Source organism: Thermobia domestica, chromosome 14 (assembly GCF_964235325.1).
Source record: "Thermobia domestica chromosome 14, izTheDome1.hap1.1, whole genome shotgun sequence".
NCBI lineage: Eukaryota > Metazoa > Arthropoda > Insecta > Zygentoma > Lepismatidae > Thermobia > Thermobia domestica.
The window spans coordinates 136048743-136075788 of record NC_137467.1 but is presented as its reverse complement, the minus strand read 5'-3'; the positions used below and the strand labels follow the sequence as shown (position 1 = coordinate 136075788).

At 34.9% G+C, this 27046-nt stretch overlaps 1 protein-coding gene across 3 annotated transcripts; it reads left to right on the top strand.

Moving 5' to 3' along the window:
• LOC145670336 (very long chain fatty acid elongase 4-like) lies at nucleotides 1-26821 on the top strand. 3 transcript variants are annotated; one of them, XM_081738871.1, is made up of 8 exons: nucleotides 1-55; nucleotides 6473-6536; nucleotides 11356-11451; nucleotides 14856-15043; nucleotides 17548-17800; nucleotides 20081-20208; nucleotides 24205-24354; nucleotides 26561-26821. In XM_081738871.1, exons 3-8 carry the CDS (start codon nucleotides 11382-11384, stop codon nucleotides 26681-26683), a joined length of 912 nt encoding a protein of 303 aa, XP_081594997.1. In that variant the 5' UTR covers nucleotides 1-55; nucleotides 6473-6536; nucleotides 11356-11381; the 3' UTR covers nucleotides 26684-26821. The 3 variants fall into 3 exon arrangements, with proteins under 3 accessions (XP_081594997.1, XP_081594996.1, XP_081594995.1); XM_081738870.1 differs by lacking the exon at nucleotides 1-55 and adding an exon at nucleotides 62-210; XM_081738869.1 differs by lacking the exon at nucleotides 1-55 and adding an exon at nucleotides 62-444.
• The last annotated feature ends 225 nt before the right edge of the window (nucleotides 26822-27046 follow it).

Below are 27046 nucleotides of genomic sequence, written 5' to 3'. Positions count from 1 at the left end.
TGGTTACATGACGTCATGATGTCAGCGCAGAGAAGTACTTATACTTCAAACTTCAGTAGGTGTTAGAAAATATTGATTGATTTATTAAATCCATTTTTAAAAACCTACGTGATCATTTTATACGTTGCAGTTGTACATTTTAAAATTTCAGTGTTAGTTTTACCTGATTATGAACTAGGAATGTTCCGTTTCATTCATATTAAAAGAATGGTGAGAAATTTAATTTTATCGATTGATTTTACTAGTAGTCCTCACAAACATTTGAGTTGAAACAATTTGGCAAACAATTTTTGTCGTTGAAAAATGATATTATAGACTTCAAAGTGCAATGAAATCGCTATGTAACTTTCTGTCTAGAGGTCATAGAACTGGGAAAAAATCGGAATATGCTCGATCATCGGTGCAGAGTGGAATAAAAGCCATTGGCCGGCACCGCCCTACCAGGTAATAGAACATAGCAGCTAAATTCGTGTTGCTTTCTGTAACTGCACCACGCTTTTCCTTCACATGTCAGTAGATTAGCTTTTCTTTCCCTAAGGTCCCGCTAGTATGTAAAGCCTTACTGGTATAATTATAAACCAAGAAGGATATTGTCACTTAGTAAATAAAACTTTAAGTTCCGTCACATACTGATCATTTGTATTTGTCATATCTAAATTAAGGTCAATGACTACAAATTTGGCAAATCGGATTATATAGTAAAGGGAGGAAATAGCCGATTTTTTGAAACAGATAAAGAATCTGAGAGCCACTTTTTGGCATATTTACGGGCAAAATTTGTAATTCACAACGGAGGGGTACATTTAAGGAACTTATTTATGCAGGCTCCACTTCTTTAAAGTAGCAAACGAGAACAATACCATAATTAACAAAAGCCTCATTACCATGTATTCCACTGTAGGCAGGAGCAATTATATACAATATTATCTCGTAACACCTGTGATATACACTGCCCATGATATTTTATAAAGTCAAATTTAGGCCCTACTGCTAAAGGTACTCCCCTCTGTTTTCGACAGCGTAATCCTCTATAATATTCGCTTACCGTTGTTTGCTGTACATTTCGTAAGCCGTCTTAAGTCAAATATGTATACATTAACTTTAGTATTTAGAGCTTGTTTTTACAAACAGTTTCAAAGTACTTCTCACCTCTTCATAGCGCCCGCTCTAATGTCTTGGACTCCTAACCTTCATTTATACTCTCTTATCTCAGGCTCCAATACTTCCCGAAGGATCACGAAATAAATCCTCTTGTGTAGATATGCCTAGTAAAAATGGAAAGTCAGCTATGGAATAGTAGATTTTTATTGTTATTGTTAATCTTTACGTGTGGAAAATAGAATGATAAAATTCTAAATGCACCGGTAGAATGCAACTGTTGGTCATTATGTGGTGGTCCTCGTATTAATCTCCACGATTTCTTCGGTGACTTGATACATTGTCAGTCAAAAGGAACCTTGTTCCCTGTTGTTGGTATTGTGGCTGCACCTGTCCAATTCCTGTTTACAGACGCATCAAAATCTCAATCTTTGACACCGTCAGACCAGTCAGAAATTCATTATGAATGGTGCCCATACAATCGAAGAATGGATTGAGCATCATCTTGATGCGGGACTTCTGGACGCGAACTTTCTTGGATTTTGGGAACGCTTGGTTCTTCCACAGCAAACTCTGGCTTTTTCTTAATGGCTTATATTGAAAATACCCGCTTCATCACCGGTTACGGATAGTTTTCAGTTAAAGTTTCGGTTGTAGGTTTGTTGCAAAACTTGATATCTTAACACTGGTACATCTTTGTTTCCGACAACGTGATCTTTGGTGTCACTCATGTTACTGTGACTTTTTTTTTTTTTTTTTTTTTTTTTTTTTTTTGAGGATTCGTCCCCAACGTTTAAATTCACCTGCAAAAGAGGAGATCGGTGTAAGTGGAAAAGGGAATGTCTTTCCAAATTATGCAGTATGTGCATTCAGTATGTCATGAGTCCGGGAAATTTTGGGATAGACTATATATAATTCTACTTATTTATTTATAGAAGGTACTATGTGACAGTTATGAATAGAGACACTTGAAAGAAAAGCTAAATATACACTAGAAAGCTATCGAGAGTGTCATTTCATCCTTAAGACATACACAAAATTAAGAAAAGATAGAAAAAATGAGTTCAAACATGCTTTACCACGACGTAAGATAGTCTTCGTATTTTCAAACTTAACACAACAACACATTGAGCAAGACTAGTGATAAAAATATATAAAAAAGACAATCACGTAATAGTTTCAATACGGTGTCTTTATCAGACTTTCACTTCTCCACTCTGAGAAGAAGTGGAAGTCTGATGAAGACACTCTTAGTGTGTTGAAACTGTTACGTGATTGTGTTTTTATATACTTTTATCACATAGCCGTGCTTACTGTGTTGTTGTGTTTAATTTGACAATATGGGAGCAAGGCCTGATAGAATAGTTATAGGTCTTTTTATTTATTTATTTATTTATTCTATCTCCAAGAACGAGATGACTGTTACGAAAGCTGGAAAGAATGTATTAAAAAATTGTTTTTGTTTATAACTGACATAAAACACTTTTTATGTCGATTTCAATCCACGTATACAAAAGGAATCCACAGTTCCTTTAAGTGTATATGTGAATTGAAATAAATATATAAATATATACAGTAATATTCATGATTTTTTATCTGAGAAAAGTAGTTGAATGCTGCTCATTTTAACTTTGGAGCAATGCACAGCTTAAATAAAAAATGTTCAAAAAAACAAATTATCTGTATCTGTATAATGTGTCAGATGAAACCAGTGATATATTGCCGATTGTTTTGGTCAAATTTTATTTGGTTTTTAAAAGAAAAGTACTGTTCGTGTTTTTTGTATTTAGCGTAATAAAAATGAAATATGATTGTGATATGCAAAAATTCTCTATCTTACTATCAAAACAGGGACCAGTTTGATCTAAATACGGACATTGTTATGAAAATAAAATTATGTAAGTACAAAACCAGTGTTTAGAAAGGTCTTTCTATGAAAGAAGTTGATTCTGTGAACGTACGCGTTTTTTTTTACGGAAAGAATGTGTATAAAACATTCCTTACGGGAAAAGATCAAGACTTACTATGATCATGAGTAAATCGAGGTTTAAATAAACAAAACTTAGTTCATTTTTATGAAAGCAATTAGTAAAATTTCTCAGAGTTTAGGCAAGTTCAAAATGTGTCAATATATTTTATTTAATATATACGGTACCTTCCTCCTTACTCAGGGCCGGCGAGAGCGGTCGCGGGCCCCGGGGCTGAGCAATCCCGGGCCCCTTACACTTCCCCTTATAACTTTCTACGTACTTATCACTTCGGACGAAGGTAAACTAAAATGAACATTAAGGCTTATTTTGAACTCTTTATTAGACCATTAATGCGTTTAATTTACATGGTAAACAGTATTGCTATATCTCCAAATAAGTGAATAATAAGAACTCTGAACCTAGCCTATGTTCACTGTTCGCTGAAAACAAAACAAAAAACAACAACAACAACAACAAAACCCTCATTAATTTACTATTTATGATTTTGTTTAGACCCTATAGTTGTTGGTTCTAAGATTTTTGAAGGCTTCAAAGCTAAAATGAATAAAAAAATAATATATTTAATACAACGGTATCAAAATACAGAAAAAAGTATTTGTAATAGCAAACGTTCTCCCCCAATGCTCAATCAAATGCTCAAAACAAACTAATTTGTGAAGGAAATACAAAAAGAACGTATTAACTAGTTAATAAAAGTTGAGAAACGATCCAACCTACCCTGTACTATGAATATCTTTGCACAAATTGTTGCTAGAAATAATTATATAGAAGTAAGCTATGCAGTTAGTCTTCCTTAATTAGAGACATGAGACATTAGCCTAATTTAGTTATTTCAATGAAATCTTGCTCAAATTAACTACAGTGTGATGTGATATTAATAGTAATTGTCTGTAGGAGAAATTTATTATATGTGTTAATACTAGACAACTGTTACAGTTACAAAGTATCCTTTTCTACGTATAGTTATAACAAAATTCCCTTTCTGGCCTTTTTCTGGGCGAATTCATCAATGATAGCTTCCAGTTTGGTACACGACACGTTCTGTCTCCACTGCCAACAAGCCTAAGCTTGATAATCTGTCTTGACATACTGTAGAGCGTAAAACATTTTTTACTCTATTTAACAGAGAGAAGGAGCTTTCTGCACTAGCAACGGTAGCAGGGATTGTGGGGAATATACGAAGGGCCACTGTCAGATTTGGAAATAAAGTTTCAAGATTCAAAGTTTTGATGTTATTTAGGAGATCCCATGGTGAAAGCGTTTTCTCGCCAAAATTGGCCGAATATATCAATTTCAATTTCAGGCTCATCTCCTAAATCTTTTGGGTATTGCTGGACTAGTGCAGCTGCTTATTCTTGGCTCTGGTCATCTGTCATTTCTTTGCAAGACCACAGCACACAAAAATTGTTACACAAAGAGCGCACTCATTGGAAGCGAACTGAGCAAGAATATACAACATTTAGTAATTCTTTATCCTCGGCAGCCGGGCCCCCTTTGGGGCCCTGGGCCCCAGGGCTCTGGCCCCTCCTGCCCTCCCCTCTCGCCGGCCCTGTCCTTACTTTATTCCACAAAAATGCGATAATATGAGGTTATATGAATACCTTCCAAGGTTTTTTTTTTTTTTTTTTTTTTTTTTTTTTTTTTTTTTTTGCATAAAGACTTTTAGTCCAAGGCTATATGTTCATTTCTTACATTGACGTCAAATAATATTCAAAGTTAATTTAAAATATACTTATCTCATAAATATCCAAATTTATCTAAAAGTGAACGTTTCGGCAAAAAGTTTTTGCTTTCTTCATCAGAAAATTAATATTTATTGTGGAATTACTTCCCGTTGATTATCTGCTTCCTAAAAGCATGACTTAATAGTAAGAGAACTGCTAAAAGTAAGAAAACTAATAGTATTAGGAAGAAGATAATCAACAGAATGTGGTTCTACAATCAACGGTAATTTTCTGAAAAAATATGTGCTGAAGAAGATAACGTTTTTGCCGAAACGTTCACTTTTAGATAAAATTGAGGTAAGTCTTTATTTAATGAATATTGAATACGCATACTGTTAAATCAAATAGAATATTCAAAACTATTTGTTTAGCTTCACTACTATGCTAGAAATCCAGATACAGTTTTTAAAAAACACTATTACATTGTGACTGAATCTCCCGTAATTTGTAGAAAATGCAGAAGAACTATAGATGCATATAGTGCATAGTGTTATAGATGCATAGGTAAAATGGTATTTTATCAACAGATTTATTGTTGTAAAGAAGTAAATCAATTATTTATATATGAAAATACACATACAAGTCTATGGTTTCCACATACTTCGAAAGTAGGTTGAAGTTCACAAGAGATAGCTCTTGGAATGAAAAGAAAACTTTTACTCGTTTATGATGTTGAAGGAAGGAATGAATTTAACTTTGATCATAAAGGGTTAGTAGACGTTCGAAAAAGTACTTTAGAATGAAATAATTTACCAGCTTTTGAAAAGAAGTCAGGAAAGAATCCATTAAATTTATTTTGCTTACTCTCGACAATAAATTCTAGGTTATAAATTTAAAAATTAATAGTAACAGCTTCTGCTTTGCTAAATACACAGCCCTTCGTCTATTTCGTAAACTTTCGTCAGTGACAGCCTTCGTGTGCGCATCGTGTTCCCTTGCTGTGTAAAGGAAGGATCAAGTGGAACTTTCTTCACATACACACTACACTTACATCTCTCTTCTTTGTACATTTACTCGTTCACATCCTCTTCTTCCTTTATACTTTTATCCCTTTTTTCATTATACATTTCTCCCTATTCCCCACCTTTTTATTTCCGTCCATTTGGATGCTTAGCTTTTTTTTCACTGTCTGAACTTGTTTCCCGATTGTGACATTTACTTTTCACGTGTTTTTACCGTATCAGAATTATTACCGGTACTTCCCAAATTTTATATGACTTTTTCCTATTTTTATTACTTTTTACCTTTCCTACTAATCACATCCTTACATTGTACACGTTTTATTACCTTTGTAAATTGGCGGTAAGTCTTGTCCAAGACCGTGGCAATCTTTTTTTGCGGCATTTTTGTGGCGCATACCAGAAGAAGAAGAGTGCATGACTCAAGATTTTCACCCTCATAGGGTAATTTTCATCGTGTCGATCGATGTGCATAATTGAATTTTATCATTCTTAGATATAGAAATAATTTAATGTAAAATTTTAAACATTTTCATCCTTAATTTAAACAAGGTACTTCAGTTAATAGCCAGAATTTTGATTAAATGAAACTATTTCAGCAATTACTTACATTTTTATTCATAAAGATACGTACACTTATAATTTATGATTAATACTTACATCAATAATAATATCGTTAACATTTATCTCTATTTTGCAGGAAAATTGTGGAAAACGGTGCAGGAAAGTGAAAGCTCCCCCGCTGGAGCATTTCGAACCTTGTGGTAAGTACAAGAAACGTAATGTAAGTCTAGAATCCATTATTGTTAGTTTAAAACTTCAATTATTTTCACACATATACAATAAAGAAAGGCATAAGCAAATTAAATTAAAATCAAATTAAATCATTAAGTTTTACGTCCCACAATTATGCCGGCTAGGCTAAAGGAGACGGTGATGATGAGATATGAATGCAATGGTGGAATGAAGAAAGTGGGAGGAAACGGAAGAACTCCGAGAAAACCCACCATAAATTTCACTTGGCGCGAGCTGGGATGGAACCAAGGACCCCATGCACCAGAGGTGAACTCTCTACCACTGAGCCACCGCGGCCCCAAAAGACATAAGTATGAATCTAGAAGTGTTTACCTTCTGAACTAGAGCAATATTCAGATTATTTTCGGCAAAATCTTATTTAGGTGGTGTAACTTGTCCTTCTAGATGCTCAAAAGTTAGAAGTAGCCCCGCTGTTAGGTGACTGGAAAGTAGTCAGGTTAGTACTCTTAAAATAAGTAAAGAATAACTAATCTTTTTTCTCCTGAGTTCAATCTCGGAGATGAGAAACTGATATATTTAAATATCTATGCCGAAACACCCAAGGTTTACCAGAAGATTTAGTTCAGAAAATATCGATTATTTGATCGCTCGAAATGTATTCTACAGTGCAGGAATGTTACCGAAGAATATATTCTACAAGCAACGTAAAATATCGTAAAGGATTCATACCGATGAAAGCGAGAAATTATCGCTGAAACGTTTAATTGCCTATTTTAGCGATCGGGTGCTTTGGTGAGTATAAATTTTACGATTATTTATAACATGCATCTAAAACGAACTAACTAAATCGAGACGCCTAAAACAGGCGGAATGCTTCTCATCAGGGAATATGCGCGTAGTACATCGATTGTTGGTTGCTAAGCACTTGAGAGAGGCCATTGCATGTTCCAAGAAAATGAAGGAAAGATAATATAAACAGGATACCTACTGACCTACTTAACTTTTATTTACTTTTAAACCTGGGAAAATATGGGTGTGACGTGAAATTTAATCAAAAACTGTGTACCAATTACCAGTGTTACTACTCTCTAAATGCGAGGACGAACTCAACAAAGACTTGTTTCCTGAAAATATACTCTGAACGGTAAAAAAATAATCGCCCATTTATTTTGAATGTATTTTCAGAGAAATAAAAAAGAGCTACTTCCACAACTATATATGTAGACACGAAAATTCGTTCTATAGAGCAGTTTGATATGGTATCACTACTCGAATACCTCAAAGGTAATTTCTGAGGGTTCAGACTGCACGTAACTTTCATTGAGTTCACCCTTACTAAACAGAATGCCTCATATCTCCTGTCTTTGTGAGCGTTAATTAAACTGACAAATTTACGGACGTTGGATAAAAAGCTTAAGTAATTAATTTTGTGGTAATAGTAGCAAATGCTTCCGTGTGAACATTCCGTCTGCCAGCTTGTGTCATCCATATTGAATTTGTACATGTGAGTTACAGGTTCTTATTCTCTGAAATAAAGCGCCGCAGATACAAAATTTCGATGTGATATTTCCACAGGCACGAAAGAAACGTGTGATAATGTTATAATGTAAAGGAGAATATGAGAGAGAAGTATGTAATTTAACTGGAGTGATTTATCACAAAATAGGATCCATTGTTTCTGAGATGTTTAAATCTTCAGGTTTTCCCTAACCTATAGTGTTAAATAGTCAAGATTTCTAAGAGGCATATGAATTGATCGATATGCCATATTCCATTGTCGATCTTCTTTGCTCCTATGGCCGTTCGAATTCAAATAGTCAGCATGGAAAGTACTAAGTACTACATGTGAACTAAGGTTAGCATAATAAGGAGAGATGCGTGGTGGATCAGTAGTCTCCCGTGAGTAATTTATTAAAGTTAAAAACTTTTGATTCACAGAGAGATTTAACTTTTGATGTCAAACGTTAAACGCAGAGAGATTTAACTTGAATTCATCTTCTGCATAAATGAAGTAAGTACTCACATATCTTGCGCCTTGGATGTTTATTTCTGACATATTTCGGGGAATTGCTGTTTCCTTCGTTGGTCAATTGTGAGTGTAGGAAGAAGATATTTGTAGTGATGTTATGTGAGTTAATTGATACATACTGATGTTATTTCGACATTGGCCGACGAAATAGGCGAGCATCTTGCTTGTTTACTAAAAGATATGCGACCATACGTACTCCATATTACAGTTTCAGGATAATCAATTATCCTGAATTCTTAGAACTCAGAGAGCGTCACGAACTGTCCCTACACTTGATTGTGCATTGTACAATGATATTACTATTGTTGAACGTGTCCTCTCGTTTGTGCACGCTTCTAACATTGCTGACGTTCTCTGAGAGTATTTTTTTTTTTTTTGCCTTTTCTTCTGAACTTTTATTTTTTATTGTGATTTTTTATTGTTTTTTCACTATTTATTGTTTTATATTTACTATGTATTGTTATTGTATATATATTTACTGTTTATTGTTATTATTATATATTTGTTATTCTCGTATATTTATTATTTTATCTCTTCTTTTAGTTTTTTACTTCTCTTTTTCAGTAATATTTTGATACGTTGAATTTTCTATTTTTATTTTCGGCATGTGTGTTTATATCGCAATGGAGACAAATAGCCTCGTCGTTGGTGTCCCCCATTAAACGTCAATAAATCAGGATAACCTGTAACTGTGGTTTTCACCTTGTGTATGTGAAATGAAGTGAAATCTTTGAGTTTTACGTCTCACGGTTATGCCGTTAGGCTAAAGTAGACGGTGATTTTGAGAAATGAATGAAATGGTGAAATGAAAAAAGTAGGAGGAAACGGGAGAACCCCGAGAAAACCCACGAGCACGGTGTTTGTCCACCATAAAGTCCACACGGCGCGAGCTGGGATCGAACCAAAGACCCCAAGCACCGGAGGTGAATGTTCTACCACTGAGCCACCGCACCCCCCGTTGTGTATGTAGATAGGCAAAATATAAGAGGAAAAAAAATTGCAGATCAAGAAAGCAGAAAAGTCATGCTTTTTTCAGAAAAACATACAAAAGTTATTTTTGTACCTACATATATTCGTATATAAAACAACGATATTAAAAGAATATTTGTTATTGTATGTATACCAAACAGACTAATAAAATAATTGATGAAATAATTGCTGATCCGCGGGCAAGAGGTTAAAAAGCATTCGTCTCTAGTAACTACTTTGTAGTTTTAAGTAATCTAGGCAAGAATGAAAAATCGTGGAAGGAAAATACATTAGTATTGCAATAATGATGTGCCTAATATGAATACGTTGTATACGGGGACAGGTACGTTGGTTAAAAATAAAAGAGTCATCTACTGGGAATTACGAACGACATTTTTATTCGAACTATGCACATAATAATACAAGCCATGTGATAGTGTTGATAGCATGGAACAAAATACTGAGATATTAAGCTGACCATTCTATGTAGCAAGTGAAAACTTGCAAATGGTACTAGGGACATCATCACCGCATACAATCAGAGAAGGAAAGGAGAGGAGAGGAGTGTGCAGTGAAAGTAAATGTAGAAAGTCAATTTAAGTTCCATACGTGAAACGACAGTCTATTTCATTGTCAGAATAAAATGATTCGATATGATCTTCAGCTGGTGAAAGCTTTTGCTGTTCGTCGCTGATATTTCTACTTTCTCCGTGGAGCATAAAGAGTGTTTTTTAAACCAGATGCTGACAGCTTAGTTGTAGATGAATATAACTTAACTTGACTAGTTTTATTGTTGGCTACTACAGAAGTAATACCTTTGTATAACACAGTTACTTCGTTTTAATTGGTGAAAAACTGCGTTGATCGAGATTTATTTACAGTGTCTTTAAATTTGTTTATCACAAATATTTAGAATTATAAATATTATGTAAAAAATTCTCGAAGATCAAAGGGTCTACACATTTCAGGCAAGTTAATGCCTTCAAAGAACGATGGAGGTACTTCCAGAAGAAAAGCACTGCTTGTATGTCAATTTTAGATTATAGGAATATTGAAATCAAGTGAAGAAGTCTCATATGGTTCGCTACGATGAAAATAATTCGGAAATCGCTTTAAAAAAATATTAGAATACATCTGCATTATATAGGTGTTATAAGGGAATATATGTCAATCAGTAACAGATTCTTTTTTTTTTTTTCATCTCTCTCTCTCTCTCTCTCTTTAAACCTGTCAACCTGTGTTAAAGGAGGAAACAACCGTCACCAGATCCTCTGTAGGTGCGAATTCAATAACACACAAAGCCCGGCTAGCTCAGTCGGTAGAGCATGGGACTCATAATCTCAGGGTCGTTGGTTCGACTTCCACACTGAGCATTTTCTCTTTGTGCGTTATTGAACTCGTACCTACAGAGTATCTGGTATGTAAAACATTCAGTTGTTTTCTTCTTTCATTAATATATGATCTTACAACCGTCAAAAGGTGTTCTCAATATATGGACACTGGATTGTCCAAACACAGCAACTAGGCTGTGATACAAGTCACGAGGTCTGAGCAGAGAGAGCACTGACTTCAGCAGAGAGATTGTGAGGCTGTTCCGGGCAGACTGGGTGGCATAATGGTTAACGCATCGAGTCGGTATGTTGGAGATCCTGGGATCGAGTCTTATTCCAGTCATTCACTTTTCAGTCTTTGTATGTTATTGTAGAACTGTGCTTTATTCATTTTGCAGTAACAGTGTTGTTCTTGTTTGTAATTCAAAAAAATATTTTAAAATGTTTTTGTAAGCTAGTATTTGTATTTTTTTAAAATCTTGTTTCTTTTTATTGTAGGTGGTGGAGTTACTTAACAGTACAAAATGTCTGGGGTGCTACCGAAAGCATTTTATGACGCCTACGATTTTTATCAATGGGCATTATCATTGGCAGGTAAGAAACTTGTACATACAAGTCGAAGTTTCTCTACCTGAATGGTGTGTCTTGTCATTTGAAAAAAACTGCGATATCTCTTGTCTTAATTTCCGTCAACATTGACGTGCGTGTTATTACTCTGGTATTTTTTCTCGAACTGCTTCTTTCCGTATTCCGCAGTTTTTCTTCTGTTGTGCAGGAAAAGGATATTCTTATAAGTTAAAGTTAAAATTAATAGCTTTGTGAGTGTGTTCTTCTGAAAGTGGGAGAACTTAGCTATTGAGCACTATACACCAGGGATTTTCAACCTTTTCCACTGATGTACCACCAAAGCTATTAATTAATAATACCGTCATAAGTCGTATATAACACCAACAACAGTTCGCGTATCGCCAGTTACGTATACCACAGGTAGAGAAAGCCTTATATACACTGAACATAAGATGGGTAACATCTTTATTTATTAAAATAACAGTGTTTTCATATTCATTAACATTGAACTAGATAGATATTGTGAGGCATACACTTGGAAAGCATGGGATTTTAATTGTTTTTGTAATTTATGTAGTAATTCCATTCGTTGTCTGTCTTTATCCAAATTTAGTTAACAAAAAAATTGGCTACGTACCATGAATCCTCTCTTGAGAAACCTAAATATTTTTCATACGTTTCGAAACGCCATGCTGGTTCCTTCTTCAGTGGCAAAGTAACAAGGATAAAAACGGAATCACGTTTTTCTCATTAAGTTCCTTCATTTACAAAGTTTCAGAAGTAAATGGAGTTTTGCCAAATATAGCGTAGATGTAGAAAATACAGGTTTGGGCGTAAGTCTTTTGATAAAAATGTATTTGAAATGAATTATTTACCAACTATAAAACTGTGAAATTATTACAAGTCGTATTAACATTAACCCAGGTGAGGAAGTTAGATTAACTAAATCAAATGTCCAAAGTGTCCTTCATCATTTTCAGTGCACAAATTATATCATCGCATGAGAACCAGAGGAACGTAAATCCAAAAATGTGGTTTTCGTTTTCTTCATGTTTGGACATGATTTTGAAAATCCCACTTGGTGTAAATGGAACGTAACGCCATTTATTCTTGTCGATCATCTGTTGTAATGTAGCTCAATTATCATCTTATTAAAAACTCATCTTTCTAAGAAAATAATAATTTTGTTCTCTCACCTGTAAACCTACGAGAATGGAGTTACATTTCTCTGGTTCTCATGTAACGATATCTCTTAATCACAGAGAACATATAAGGGATTGCTGAAAAGTTCGTAGCTCAGCCCAATAGAAATGCACATGGAATGGTGAAACTTTAATTATTCTCTATACTTCCCCCTAAATTCACTACACTTCCTTGCACGGTGCTCCAATTTTTGCAGACCAGTTAAAAAAAAAAAAAAAAAAAAAAAAAAAAAAAAAAAAAAAAAACTGAAGATTGTTTCTTGCACCACTATTCCATAGCACTGATCACTTCATTATCAGATCCAAAACGGCGTCCTTTGAAGTGTTGTTTTAGTTTGGGGAATAAGTAATAGTCTGACAGAACTAGACCTGGGGAGTGAGGAGGATAATCTAGACACTGAAATGCTAGATCATGCAATGTCAGTTGTGTTTGCAATGCTCAATGGACAGGGGCATTCCCCTGAAAGAACAGAATTCCTTTTATAAACTTTTCGCAGCGTTGCCCTTTCAATTTGTCTTTCAGTTTTGTGAGTAATGCAGAGTAATACTGTACATTAAATGTCTGTATTTATGAGGCAGGTAGTCTATGAGTACAAGTTCATTCTTATCCCAGAAGAATATTGCAACCAGCTGGCTTCTGTCTCTTGAACTTCTTGGGGCGAAGGGAACACGAGAGCCGCCATTCATTGTTTGTTGTAAAGTTTCATGATCGTAGTGATATAATAATGGTTACTGTCCATGGTTACTCTTCGTGATAAAATGTGGTCGGCATTGCGCTCAAAATGGGAAATTTCCCTTGATGCCCTCACTCTTGCACGCTTTTCATCTGCTGATATATTTTTGGGAACCCATTTTGCCGAGAACTGGCACATGTCCAAGCCATTATGAATTATGTTACACTGACGCGTTTCCGAGAAATGCCCGCAATCTCTGCTACAAGTTTTGCTGAGATTCTGCGATTTTAAGATTAATGTCATGAATTTCGTCCACGATTTCGGGGAGAGTCGCTGGTTTTTATCTTCCTGTTCGTCTGTTTAGAAATCACCACGTTTAAACTTTGCCGCCCACTTCTTCACCACTACATATGACGGAGGAGAGTCCCGAAGTGTTCCACTGATTTCCTCATTAATTTACTTTGGTGACTTTCCTTGGTGGAATAAAAATTTGATGACAGACTGATCTCGATGTTCGTGAAACTTGCTGGTTGAGCATACATGATCACTTCAAGGGCCTGAAAAATACAATAAGAATTTCGTTATTAATATGAAAATCTGTATTTGTACATAACAGAGATATGTTCTTTAAAACTGCAGTTTCATTATTCTACTTGCATTTCTTCTGGGTTTGGGTACGAAATTTTTAGCCGACTCATATTATATGACTATTGAAGGATTACATTTTTTAAACTGTTATAGAACCGTAATTTATCTAGGAAAAAAAAAAAAAAAAACTTCATCTTTCATTATTCCCAAGATAGATTAGTCGAGATCCAATAATAGCTCAATCACATCTTGGTAATTGTGGCCATTTAACCACTATTTTAAAGTAGAACATACATTCATCCTTCGACAGCTTCCTATTCTTTATAAACTTATTTAAATTACAACGTAACATAGTCCTTTATATAATCACCGCTTACAGTGTATTATCCACGAACTACAACATAACGTATTGTTTACGTTGGTAAGTTATTACTAGTCTGGTCCACTGATTCCCAACCAGTGTGTCGCGACGCACCAGCTTCATAGGGTGGGGGAAATTTCAAAATTTAAAAGTAGTATTATATTATCCAGAAGGCCTCTAGACTTCATATAACGCACCTTATTTTTACCCCGAAGCCTTCAACAATGCTCAATTCTAGATTCTACTTGAGGATGCTTACGAACCAGATAGAAATTTATAGTTCATATATATATATATATATATATATATATAAATTCTGGTATGTATGTACGATGTTTGAGGGTTTTGTAAAGTGTGTCGTCAGTCATAAAAATGGGAATCGCTGCTCTAGTCAACTGGGAATGGAGTAACTGCTAGTATCAAGCGACTTATGACCCACTCTCTAAATAGTTGTGCTTGAAAATAAAGATAGTATTTTTGTTCTATTTAACTTGTACTTAACTACTACCGTACTACCGAAATATTTACCTTTGATAAAATTGCAGTAAATATTTAGCTTTTCTCCATCTGTTGATTTGTCACTCTTTTGCTTTTATTTCATTTCAGATAAACGTACGAGAGGCTGGTTGCTGGTTGACTCGCCGTTTCCAACATTACTTTATACTGCATTGTATTTGCTGATTGTATGGGTTGGCCCAAGAATAATGAAGAATAGGAAACCTTTTAAATTGACGTGGGCTTTAGTGCCATACAATCTAGCAATGGCCGCATTAAATTTATACATAGCAATAGAGGTAAGTACATTCGATATGTTTTGAAACCAATTTATGTTAGTATACTTATTTAATAGGCGGCACATTATTATGGCGCAGATAGTTGACTCTTTATCAATGCAATTCGTTAGTATATACAATCACAACCTTTTATTTCTACTCTCATAGTGACATACTCATCGTTTCATGTATTAATCGTTTTGCTGCTGAAATTATAATCTTAAATACATTATATCCTACTGTACAAATGCTGTGGGTGTGGACGTATTCTCGTCATTTCAGCAGCAGCAGTGTATATATTCGTTCGAAGAGGAATTTCTAGAACTCATGCAAATGAATGGTATTTAAAGTACTATGCGAAAGATCCGGAATAATACCTGTTTAGGAAAATATTTCACTGCATATTACGCATATGTATGTACCGTATATGCGAACTTGTCGTCAAATATTTGATGCGAAGTATTGTACAAAGTAGAAACATTACCTCAGGACAGTGGTCAGCACTGGTTTCTGCCACCTTGACCCCTCCCCATCCGGTTTCCACAATTACCCATTTCGGGGTGGGGAAATGCACGGTGGCTCAGTAGTAGAGCGCTTACCTCTGGTGTGTGGGGTTCCTGATTCGATCCCCGGCCAAGTAAGTTTGTGGTGGACAACATCGTGCCCGTGGGTTTTCTCGGAATGCTCTCATTTCCTCCAACATCCTTATTTCACTAATTGTTCCATCTTCATTTATTTTTCCTTAATCATAGTCTCCTTTAGCCTAAAAGATATAATCGTGGGATGTTAAACTGAACTATTTCATTTCCCAATTATCCTTTTCACAGAAGCTGGTCGATAAAAGTTTCAAACTTGCCTTTTCGCGGTTGGGGTTCTCATTTCGAGGAACTTCGTTTTGCCTTTTGCCTAGGGTTCAAGAAAAACTCTTATACGTAATACCAAGTTTCTACTCCTGATTCTATTAGAGCGCCACTGAAGGAATTTTATAATAAAAGAATTAGGAAAAAAAAAACAGCAAATAATTGTAGAATTTTTACCGAATAATTGTAGAATTGTAGAGAAGGAAAAACCACAAGGCCAGGGCGTGGCAAGAAAACAATCTAGACAAATAAATTGGCACTTTTAACTATTCGGAACGGTAGTTTTAAAAAAAATGTGAATGCATTTCAAATTTCAATAAAGAGGCAAAACATCTCGTGTATTAATTGTGTAAGAATTGAAAAATGGAAGCGTTATTTAGTATCTATTTATAAGAGGGTTAACGTAGGAGAGTCGATATGTCGAAAGCAAGTAGAGTGATTTCAGAATTTTAAAAATGTCAATTCACATGAGCTATCATAGGGGATCGAATCCCTTTCATTCTCCGTTTGATTAACTGAAAATCGTAGTGCATGGTTTCTCAACTTGTTTCAAAGATCTGCCAGTGATTTCTGAAAACTCATATTAATACACTGATACTGTATACAAGGTCACTGATGATTAACTCGAGTACTCTGTTACGAATAGCGGACCAAACGATAGCTAGCGCAGTGGATTTTTCGAGATCATTGTTCAGGAATGAATGTCGAGGGAGATTCTAAGTCGTCAGCATATATGGGGGAGTAGTTCTTTTAGCCATAAATGTCCTAGATTCCCTGCGGGATTCTTTATTATCATTATTATTATTATTATTATTATTATTATTATTATTATTATTATTATTATTATTATTATTATTATTATTATTATTATTATTATTATTTAGAATGGAGAATGAATCGATATAATACAGAAAATGCCTCACACACATTGGTATTAACTAAATAATAAGATTGAACCTATTATACCTGTACGTTCGTTTTGTAAATAAATTCAAAAACACTTCTGGTCCATTGATCGCTCACAATGTACAAAGAAAAACTAACGCAGTAAACTCAGGTATCGTAATATGCTCGGCGATTATAAATTCATCAGGAAACATTGTATAATCACTGTCTGAGAAACATTCACATAACTAATTTGTCCAAAACTAGAACACATATTTTTTTCTTTTTTATAATTTTCACATAATAAAAAAGAAAAGTTTTAGTTTTACGTCCCATGATTATGCTCAGTAGGCTGAAGGAGACAGATGATAATTGAAAGTAAGTGATTGTAAAAGAATTCGTGGAATTATAATATGGGAGAAAACGGAAGAATTCCGTCAAAATCCACGAACACGATGTTCTCCACCACATGCTAAAGCCTGATATCAAACCATGGACCCTTGCACCAGACGTGAGCGCTCTAGTGCTGAGTTACCGTGCCTTTCTCCCCCTTACAAGCATAGTAAGTTCAATTTTATTATTGAGTCACGTCGATGTATGTAAATTTAGCATGCTTCGTACACTGAGTTGACTAACAATATTACGCTGTTATATTAAATAGTAATCCTAGTGCAAGAAGTTCAGTTGGCTTTGGTAGTTTAGAAAAGAAAACAAAATTTTATTTTATTTTACTTTATCAAGTACAATATTCAGTTGTAAATAATTTCTTTTTCGTTTCAGCTGTTTATAGCTTCCACAAGGCTACGATACAGTTACGTATGTCAGCCTGTTACATACATAATGCATCCAGAAGAACTAAGAATAGCAAACGCCGTGTGGTGGTATTATTTTTCCAAACTCTTAGAATTCTGTGACACATTTTTCTTCATCTTAAGGAAAAAGGATAATCAACTTACGTTTCTGCATGTCTACCATCATTCAACTATGTTTTCCTTATGGTGGATCGGAATTAAATTTGTTCCAAGTGGTTCAAGTAAGTACAGTGCAGTTTACGTTGCGTATGACGACTTATTTCCAAGGTAACGAAAACCTACTTATATTCTTTTATCGCATTGATCTCTATTGTGCTACAAAAGGGTCATACATGGAACGTTTGTAACTTTGCCATGTTAATTTCAGGACACATTCTTCCAACAATAAATATTTCAACCATGTTACTAGAACTCTTGTTTTTGTAAAACTTTAAAAGTGCATGTTTCTTTTAAGTTTACCCTGTAACACATCAGATTTTCTTCTTGTCAATTATTATTATTATTATTATTATTATTATTATTATTATTATTATTATTATTATTATTATTATTATTATTATTATTATTATTATTATTATATCTACTACTCTGCAGACAATTTAAAATCTTTTCCTTGCTTGGTTACGCTGGAAGTTTAAGTGTTATGAAGGTATGTCTTTGGATGAAGTTAGGATGTCCTTAGGTATGTTAAGGTTGTCTGAAAGAAGGATTATTTTAGATATTAAAATGCTACATTCAATTCTTCACGGTAATTTGAATTCGTTATTAATAATAACTCTGTATACAACCAGTTATCATATAAGAAATCCGAAAATATTTAAACCCATTCAGTTTCTCAATAGTGTTCCTTTGTATAAAATTTTATCAGTAGCCAATGATTTTGCCAGTGTTATTGACATTTTTGATCATAATTTTAGTAATATACAAAGACAGTTATACAATCATTTCATTATCAGCTGAGAGTATTATTTTCTTTTATATAACAGCATGTTTATTTTATGCATGATTTTTTTCCCTTTTCTGTGCATGTATCAATTGTATTTTATAATGTATTATGGTTATTTTTGTTATTTGCATGTTATTTGTATGGAAATTGTAAGTGGGCAGTTCTGTCTGTAATTTCCAGTATGCAATAAAAAAATATTATTATTATTATTATTATTATTATTATTATTATTATTATTATTATTATTATTATTATTATTATTATTATTATTATTGTTATTATTAAGTGTTCTACCGTTTGGCAGGTCCTGGGACTAATGAGAGTTTTATTATTATTATTTTAAGATTTAAGCCTGAAAATATTTCTTCCACGTTTCTCGATCTTTAGCTTCCTCTTTTAACTCTCAATATTTTCTTCTATTTATTAAATTATTGATTAGTTGTATTGTTCTTCCTACTTCTCACTTTCCTTCCATGGTGGTATGAAAAAGACAATTTCCTCACAAGATGTGTCTAATCCAATTGGCCTTCCTACGAAGGATGCTGGTTAAATGCGTCCTCTTCTCTCCTATCCGTTTTAAAACATCTTCGTTTGTTAATCTCTCTGTCCATTTTATCTCTCCGTCTTCCTTTAACACCACATTTCGAAGCTTCCGAAATATTTCTTCTCTAACTTTCTTCTTGTCAATGCAGGAAAGAAATGAAATGAATTATTAGTTTAACGTGTCACGAATATACAGGGTGGCCCAAAAGTAGGTATACAGTCCCGTCCCGTATTTTATATCATTTCTTATTGTTATCAAACAGGTAGACCTAATTTTTTTATTATTTGATCTTAACGTCTTTTTACTTATAACTTAAGCCCGGAACAATCGAAGCAAATAAATCCATAAACTAGAATGTTATACATGATCAATGCAGGGGTGTATACCTACTTTTGGGACATCCTGTACTTTGCACGAAGGAAGATGGTCAATGCAAGTGAATGATAATTAAATAATTGTTTGTCTGATTAATTACTCAATGATACCATAGGATGCATATTTGTTAATTTTAAAAAATCCGTTTTTTTTTCTTTCTTTCTTAACCGAAACATCCAATTTCCGCAGATCGTTTCAAAGTTGAACACACTCCTTCTTTGGTGCGAGTCTTGAAGACTACGGTTCTAAACGAACTATGTGGTTACAACTTCTTTCATCAGAATGATCCCTAAGTTAATTTCTAAGAAAACAATCGTTAAATATCGTTTGTTTATTATTCTATAAAAGTTTTGGAGTGCCCACATAAAATTCAACTGAACACTCAAAAAGTCACAACACATTCAATGCTGGTTCCATTACTTCATCAACACAACCCTTGACCTTATAATTGGATAACTGTCTTTAATTATCTTATAGGCTTCGTACAGAAATAGCAAAATTTATGTAGTGAACTATATATATATATTTCGTATATGTCATCCTGAGTTAGCAGAAAATGATAGAATTAAGAATCTTGCTGTTTGTCATTTCAAATAGGAAATGTAGATTTGTAATTCGATATCTTATTTCTTTCAGCCTTTTTACCAGCAATGGTGAACAGTTTTATTCACGTCCTCATGTATACGTATTATGGTCTTTCGGCCTTAGGTCCAAAAATTGCTAAATATCTTTGGTGGAAAAAGTATTTGACAATACTTCAATTGGTGAGTATCGATGTGTTGTGTAGGTATATATCTGTTAAGATATTGTTGGTAGATTTGTTTTGAAAAACTAACGATAAATATCGTTAAATATAAATTTTGAAATTCATTTGTGTATTTTTACTTAAAAAGGTGCGAAAGTTGTGTTCTTAAGTACTTCTGAGAGTTACTCGATTAACTATAATGTAATCTTAATTGCATAACAAACATAGTTGATATAATTTACGAGGGCTGGAAAGAAAGTGCTGTCAACACTGTCGCCACATTGCATATAAGCACGCAAGGGCGGTTCTGTTCTTAATGAAAAGACAGAGGTATTCTTCGCACTTTGTGTTACTCGCACAGTGTATGCATACAGCGAAGATGCAGTTATTAAGTGTTGTAAAATTGAACCGTCCTAAAGCTATATTTTAGAAGTTGGATCAGCGTCCATGGATATACGACCCATCGTGTTCCCGCTGCTAGCACAGAAACTAATAAAAATTGTGGTGTTTTCTTTATTTCAAAAGTTAACTTGTACATTTTCACCTAAATATTTAGTATACAAAGCTCAGTCATAAGTTTTGCAATACTTTCACAACCTAAACAGCACGTGTATACGCCGTGATTGATCGTAAGTAAAGGTTACAATAGCCCAAAGGTAGTGTGGCAAGCGACTATTTAACACAGAGGCCGCAACTCCGTCAGTTTTTAGTTGCAGCGACGATGAGGACTTAACAATGTCCGATACGTAAACTGTTACTATATGCTTTTGGACTCAGGCATAATAATGCGGCAACAACACAAAATATTCATCACGCGAAAGGGGAAGGTATAGTGAACCATAGCACAGAACACGTTGGTTCCAGAAATTTCATTCGGGTTGTAAAAATGTCGAAGATTAGCAAAGGTCCGTTCTCCCCAGGATAACAGATTCTGAGGTCATACTACATGCTACTGAGGAAAATCCATTCACCAATACACGGCGATTATCAAGCCAAATCGACATGTCCCAGTCCACTATAGTGCGTCACCTTTACGAGCTCGGAAAACAATAAGGAGCTGCCACATTGTGCCACATGAGTTGACCTCAGCTTAAGCCCAGAGGAGAGTAAATGTGTGCCGACAACTGCTGCAAAATCCACGTGATGTGCGTTTCCTGAAACAAATTGTCATGTGCGACGGAAAGTGGGTATTTTTCCAAACTTCGAATGTGTAGAAATAGTGGTTGAGAAAGGACCAACTTTCAGTACCGGTTGTCAAACAGAGCCGTTGCGAACATAAAGTCATGCTCTGTGTGTGATAGAACTACAACGAGGTAATTAACTTCGAGTTCGGTCCTAACGGTTGTACCATCAATGCTGACCTTTATTCTGAGCATTTAAACCGGATGTACGCTCCACTACGCCCATAATATCCTGCATTAGTAACGCAAAACTATACGCGGCTCGAAAAAGGCAACAAAAAATTGAGGAACTTTATAGCATCGAAACCCGTCAAAAGTTCTGATTGTCCTGTTTCGGTCCATGGCACACTTCCTGAAATCACTATGTTTCACCAACTGGTAGGAAATGGAAATGACTTCTTTATTTCCAAGAAAAAGACGTGGTATGAGCGTGGAATCTAGGAACTGACAGGAAGGTAGCTGTAGAGAGTCCTACACAAGGAGATATACTTTGAACTATTTTCAATCTTTGAACCTGCTTTCATTGTACTGTAATAAATACAGATATATATTGTGTATTAGAATATTACAGGACATGATTTATCCTTGGACATAAATTACTGAATTTGTATATCGTTTTCCATGTAAACCAACAACTTCACGATGCTCTATATATAGTTGTAAGTCTACTTCTTAATTGTACATTTAACATTTTCAACTTATTAGACATAAAATGAGCCAAGAACTGTAGAATCTGAAAGTGATTCTGATAGCGGCACATGATTTCATACTGTATTATTCCGTTCCTCCAGGCGAGACAGTGAATAACGCGCACTACCGCAGGTTCATAGAACATCTCTGTCCTGCTTTATGGGGGAGAGGAGGGGGCGGCGGCAGTTCCAAGCACGTATACTTATTGTTCTGTATAACAGTACTGCTGTTGTGAGCGACTTACTCCAGCGGTGGAGATGGGGAATTTTTCAACATCCCTTATACTTCCCAGGTATGAACACTTGTGTCTTCAATCTCTTCAACCATTTAGAAAACAGCGCTCTACTTCAGAGACGCCAATCCACATACGATAGGGCACTCTGTCATGAACTTCAATTAAAGCGGGACTGCTACTACGTCTTCCAGCAGTGCGACAGCGGGGCATAAATATGGCTGGGGATTACATAATGCATGTAAACGTTTTTTTACGTTCTACAATAAAAGGTTTGTACTCTATGGATATGTTGTCCTGACTTTCCTTCCAATCCTTGTAGATAATACAAACTCAAACGACAATTTTAGTAACAATCATGACAAATAATGGTTGAGATGCTCTCGTCACCTGTAATATTGTAGATGTCATTTTAAGTTATCCGTCCCCTTTAGCTTAAAGGACATTTCATTTCATTTCATTTTAAGTTATATTGGTTTTATTTCCAATATGTAGTTCTTATAATTACATTCAAAAGTAATGTTTTTCCGAATATTTTTTGGCAATACATTTGCTTGAAACACTCAATTAGATTACACAGGGGCCGCGGTGGCTCAGTGGTAGAGCGTTCACCTCTTGAACATGGATCCCAGCTCGCCCCCAAGTGAACTTTGTGGTGGACAAACACCGTGGGCGTGGATTTTCTTTGAGTTCTCCAGTTTCCTCCCACTTTATTAATTCCACCATTCCATTCATTTCTCATCATCATCGTCTCCTTTAGCCTAACCGGCATAACCGTGGGACGTAAAATTGAAAGCTTTCATTTCATTTTATTTTCAATTAGATTACAACTTTCAGCGTACACTTATTGTGTGGTTTGCCTTGAAAAACCAGACGTTCATCGACGTCGGAAACAAAATCTACTAGTAGATCCCGTCTTTACTAGGTCAGTTCACTCAGGATTATAATTACTTAATTTCTGTTAACTATTATCATAATTACTAATATCTATAATTACTGTAATTAATAAGATTCATCTTTAGAATCCTTTCATCTGCTTCTTAATCTACCTAAAGATAGCTTTCGCAAAAACTTCCTAATTAAAATTTTTATATTTTAGAAATAAGGTCAACAATTAAGTTTTCTCAACACACAATTTTTACTCTAGGTGATTTTACATTAGTTTTCGAAGAGTGACAATGTCCGTGTTCAAAACCCCGCACTTACTACCCATGCAAATGATATATTCTGTCCATCTTAAACATCTTGATTTTGTTATTGTATGATGCTCGATGACACATGTCAATTGTGATGTTACATTATGTAGGTTTCTTCATTCACCGTTTCATTTTCGAAACTGTCGATCTGCTTTCAGTGCTTTCAATTAAACCAGATTATGTCTAAAGTACAGGTAACAAAATTAAATCATTCTGTTGATTCAAATCGTTTTGGAAACGAAACGTATGTAACTTTTTAAGGTAAACCACTTTTGAATGCCATCATACATGGCTTTTTCATTTTATGGTTGTATACACGACATTTTTCTAAAATCATATTATGTACAAGGAAACTCATTTCTTTTTTCTCTTGTGGTCCCGCGTAGCGTAGTCCCTAACGGTCTCGCCTTCGGTGTGAGCGGTCCCGGGTTCGATTCCCGGTGGGGGCACTCGGTCGAAAAAGTGCAGAACGCTTTTTCAGGCCGTCCACCCTGAATGAGGCTTTCCTGGCTTTTCCTCATTCACACCGCGCAAATGCCGGGGTGGTATCTACCTTATAGGTCCCAGGCCGCTTCCTTCCTTCCCTTTCCCCGGATAGTGTACTCGCCGAGGGACGTCATCCCTCAAAACACGACGGGCTAAATGGCCTTAGATGCCGAAAGCCCAGAAATCTAAATCCTAAATCCCTAATCTTTTTTTTCTTATTCTCTTTACAGATTCAATTTACAACTGCCTTAATCCTTGGTGTCAATGGTATAAGGTCAGGATGTGACTTCCCTCTATGGATGCAGTATGCTCTAGTCATATATATGTTATCGTTTATTGTACTATTTGGAAATTTCTATGCTAAGGCTTATGTAGAAAAGGTATTTATAATTGTTTATCTTAACATAATATCAGAATGAGTAAATTGCATAATTCCCAGTATTGCTTTATTTTAATGAATATTTATATTTGGAATTTATTTTTACTGTATTATTTGTTTGAATCAGTGTATGATGTAAACATTTCACATAATCATGAAGTAATAATAATAATAATAATAATAGTAAGTAGAAAAATATGTAATGGTAGTACAGCATTGAAAAGTCTTGATCACTTCACTAGTTTTAAGAAACATTTAATTTCAAAAATTTCGTTTTACATTTGTAAGATTTCTCCCCCTCTTTCAAAGTGTATCAATTCAATACTCGTACAAGAGTTGTTACAAAAGTTCTAAGCCTACCTATGAACGGAGCAGTAGGTTACTTTTCAACATATTTTGCTCATCAATGTTTCAATTGCGTTAATGCCGCTGGATTTAAAAAAAAAAAAAAAAAAAAAAAAAAAAAAAAAAAAAAAAGTTGAAGGCGTGTAAGATTTCATCTATAACATGCATGACGTCATCATCAGTGTCAAAATGAGTACTTTCCAACTTCTTTTTGAAATTTGGAAAGAGATGAAAGTCAGAAGGTACCAAATCAGGCGAATAAGGTTGATGTGGGGGGCCAATCCGTAGCCACAGTCGTGAATTGCTGCCATTGCGATGACTGACTTGTGGTTCTAGGTGCATTGTCTTGATGGAGAAGCACACCAGCTGTTAGTTTTCACGATGCTTGTGCTGAATATTATAACGAGCTGACGTAAAAGACCTGCATAGTACTCCCCAGTCACTGTTCGCCCGTTTGGAAGATAATCCACCATCACTATCCCTTCCGAATCCCAGAAAACTGTTGTTGTCACTTTTCCAGCTGAGGGCACTGACTTAGCCTTCTTCGGAAAGGGGAAGGCGCGATGAGGGGTGTTTTCAGTGCTTGGAACTTTGTTTGGAATCTGGTTGGTAATGGTCGACCTAGGTCTCATCTACTGTTATGAATTGAGTGCAAAAGGCATTTGGATTTGTCCGGAAGAGATGAAGATTGTCCTTTGAGATGTTGCGTCTGGTGAGCTTTGATCAGATGTCAAAAGTTTTAGCACCCATCTCGCTGAAATCTTGATCATTTTCAGATCATAGTTAATAATTCAGTCAACGCTTGCGGTGCATAAGTCCACTGTCTCAGCAATTTGCCTGATGGTCATTCGTCGATCATTTATGATGATTTCGTGCACGTTGTCAATGGTTTCACGGCCTTCCTAATAGAGTGTCATCTTCAATAGAGGCTCTTCCCTTCTTAAATTCGGCTGCCCATTTCTTCACTGTGGCATATGAAGGGACACTATCACCTACAGTAGCAGCTATGTCGGCGTGGATCTCCTGCAGCCTTAAACCTTTCTTATAGAGATATTCAATAATAGCTCTCGCATTTAATTTCTCCATTTGGTCACACTTTGCTTACTCTTTGCTTTCACGGTTTGCTTTCTGAACCTGTAACAACAGAATAAAAGTCGATATTAATACCAAATTTGGTGTGACATTATAGGAAGGTTCAATAAATACATCCTAAAAATATTACATGTCTAGTTGTAATATTTCTTGGTTAGGCTTAGAATATAAATAACAACCCTCGTACATAATGTTTGATTGTGTCTATGTGTATAATGGCCATTTCCGCTAATATATTTTGATTGTGCTATAAAATCCTTTAAAACTTGCTGATTGCAGAAAGCATTTCCTTTCGCTCATGCGTTGATTCTAACTAGTCGAAATTTGCTATAGAATTTCAGTCTGTTTCCCTTGCGCTTAAAACAATAACCACCATGTTTGTACGGTTCAGGGAAAATTGTCATCCCCGCTCAGTAGGGAAACGGCTTAGAAAAACATATGATGCATCTGTTTACATCTGTAACTGTCTACAACGTTGCTAATAAAACGAAAAAAAAAAAAAAAAAAAAAATAACAGAACTTAAGGTTTTCTTGAAAAGTAAACTATTTGTCTGTTTTTTGTAACTAATTATTTGAATATAGTCGAATAGCTAAGGACAATGTTACAGTATATTAATTTTCAAGATTATGCAGCAAATATTTCTGAAGTTTAGAGAAATAAGACTCGAACTTCAGATTTTAGATTTTATAGCTATATCCTTTTTTAAAGCAATACGAATAATTAAAAAAGTGATTATAATAAATTTAATTGAGATATTTGAACTTTTTAGGGCAAAGCTGTTGTGTATGGCACGCCAGAGAAGAAACAGGACTCTGAGGCTGCTGTAAAATATGCTAATGGAGTGCTCAATGGAATTCATCTAAATGGCGTTGATACGAAGAAGAGGAAATGATTGTTTATAAAAGTAACCATATTTTTGCTGAGCAGGACTCCGAGTGTCGTGAATAGATTGTTGTGTTTGTGATGGAACATTATACCAAAGGTGTACATCTTTTTTTCCTTTTTTTTTTTTTTCTGGCAATAAGTACAATCTATCCAATCCATAAGTGCTATGACTCTCCCTACTCAATGATGTGGAAAATTTCATCTCTATTTATATAGTGTTCAGTGTATTCTAAAACATAACGTGAATTTCTAACTCAAACGGAAGCTTATGTAATAGAAGTACCAACATATGAAGAAGCGAAGTATATTGAAAGGTCATATTATGAAGTAGGTTAAGAGAAATGCGATCATGTGATCGTGGCTTTACTTC

Excerpts from the sequence above, each read along its gene's own strand:
- LOC145670336 (XM_081738871.1), top strand. The coding sequence starts at position 11,382 with ATGTCTGGGGTGCTACCGAAAGCATTTTATGACGCCTACGATTTTTAT. Across the intron at positions 17,801-20,080 it reads ATTTGTTCCAAGTGGTTCAA|CCTTTTTACCAGCAATGGTG; the intron begins GTAAGTACAGTG and ends TATTTCTTTCAG. Across the intron at positions 24,355-26,560 it reads CTAAGGCTTATGTAGAAAAG|GGCAAAGCTGTTGTGTATGG; the intron begins GTATTTATAATT and ends TGAACTTTTTAG.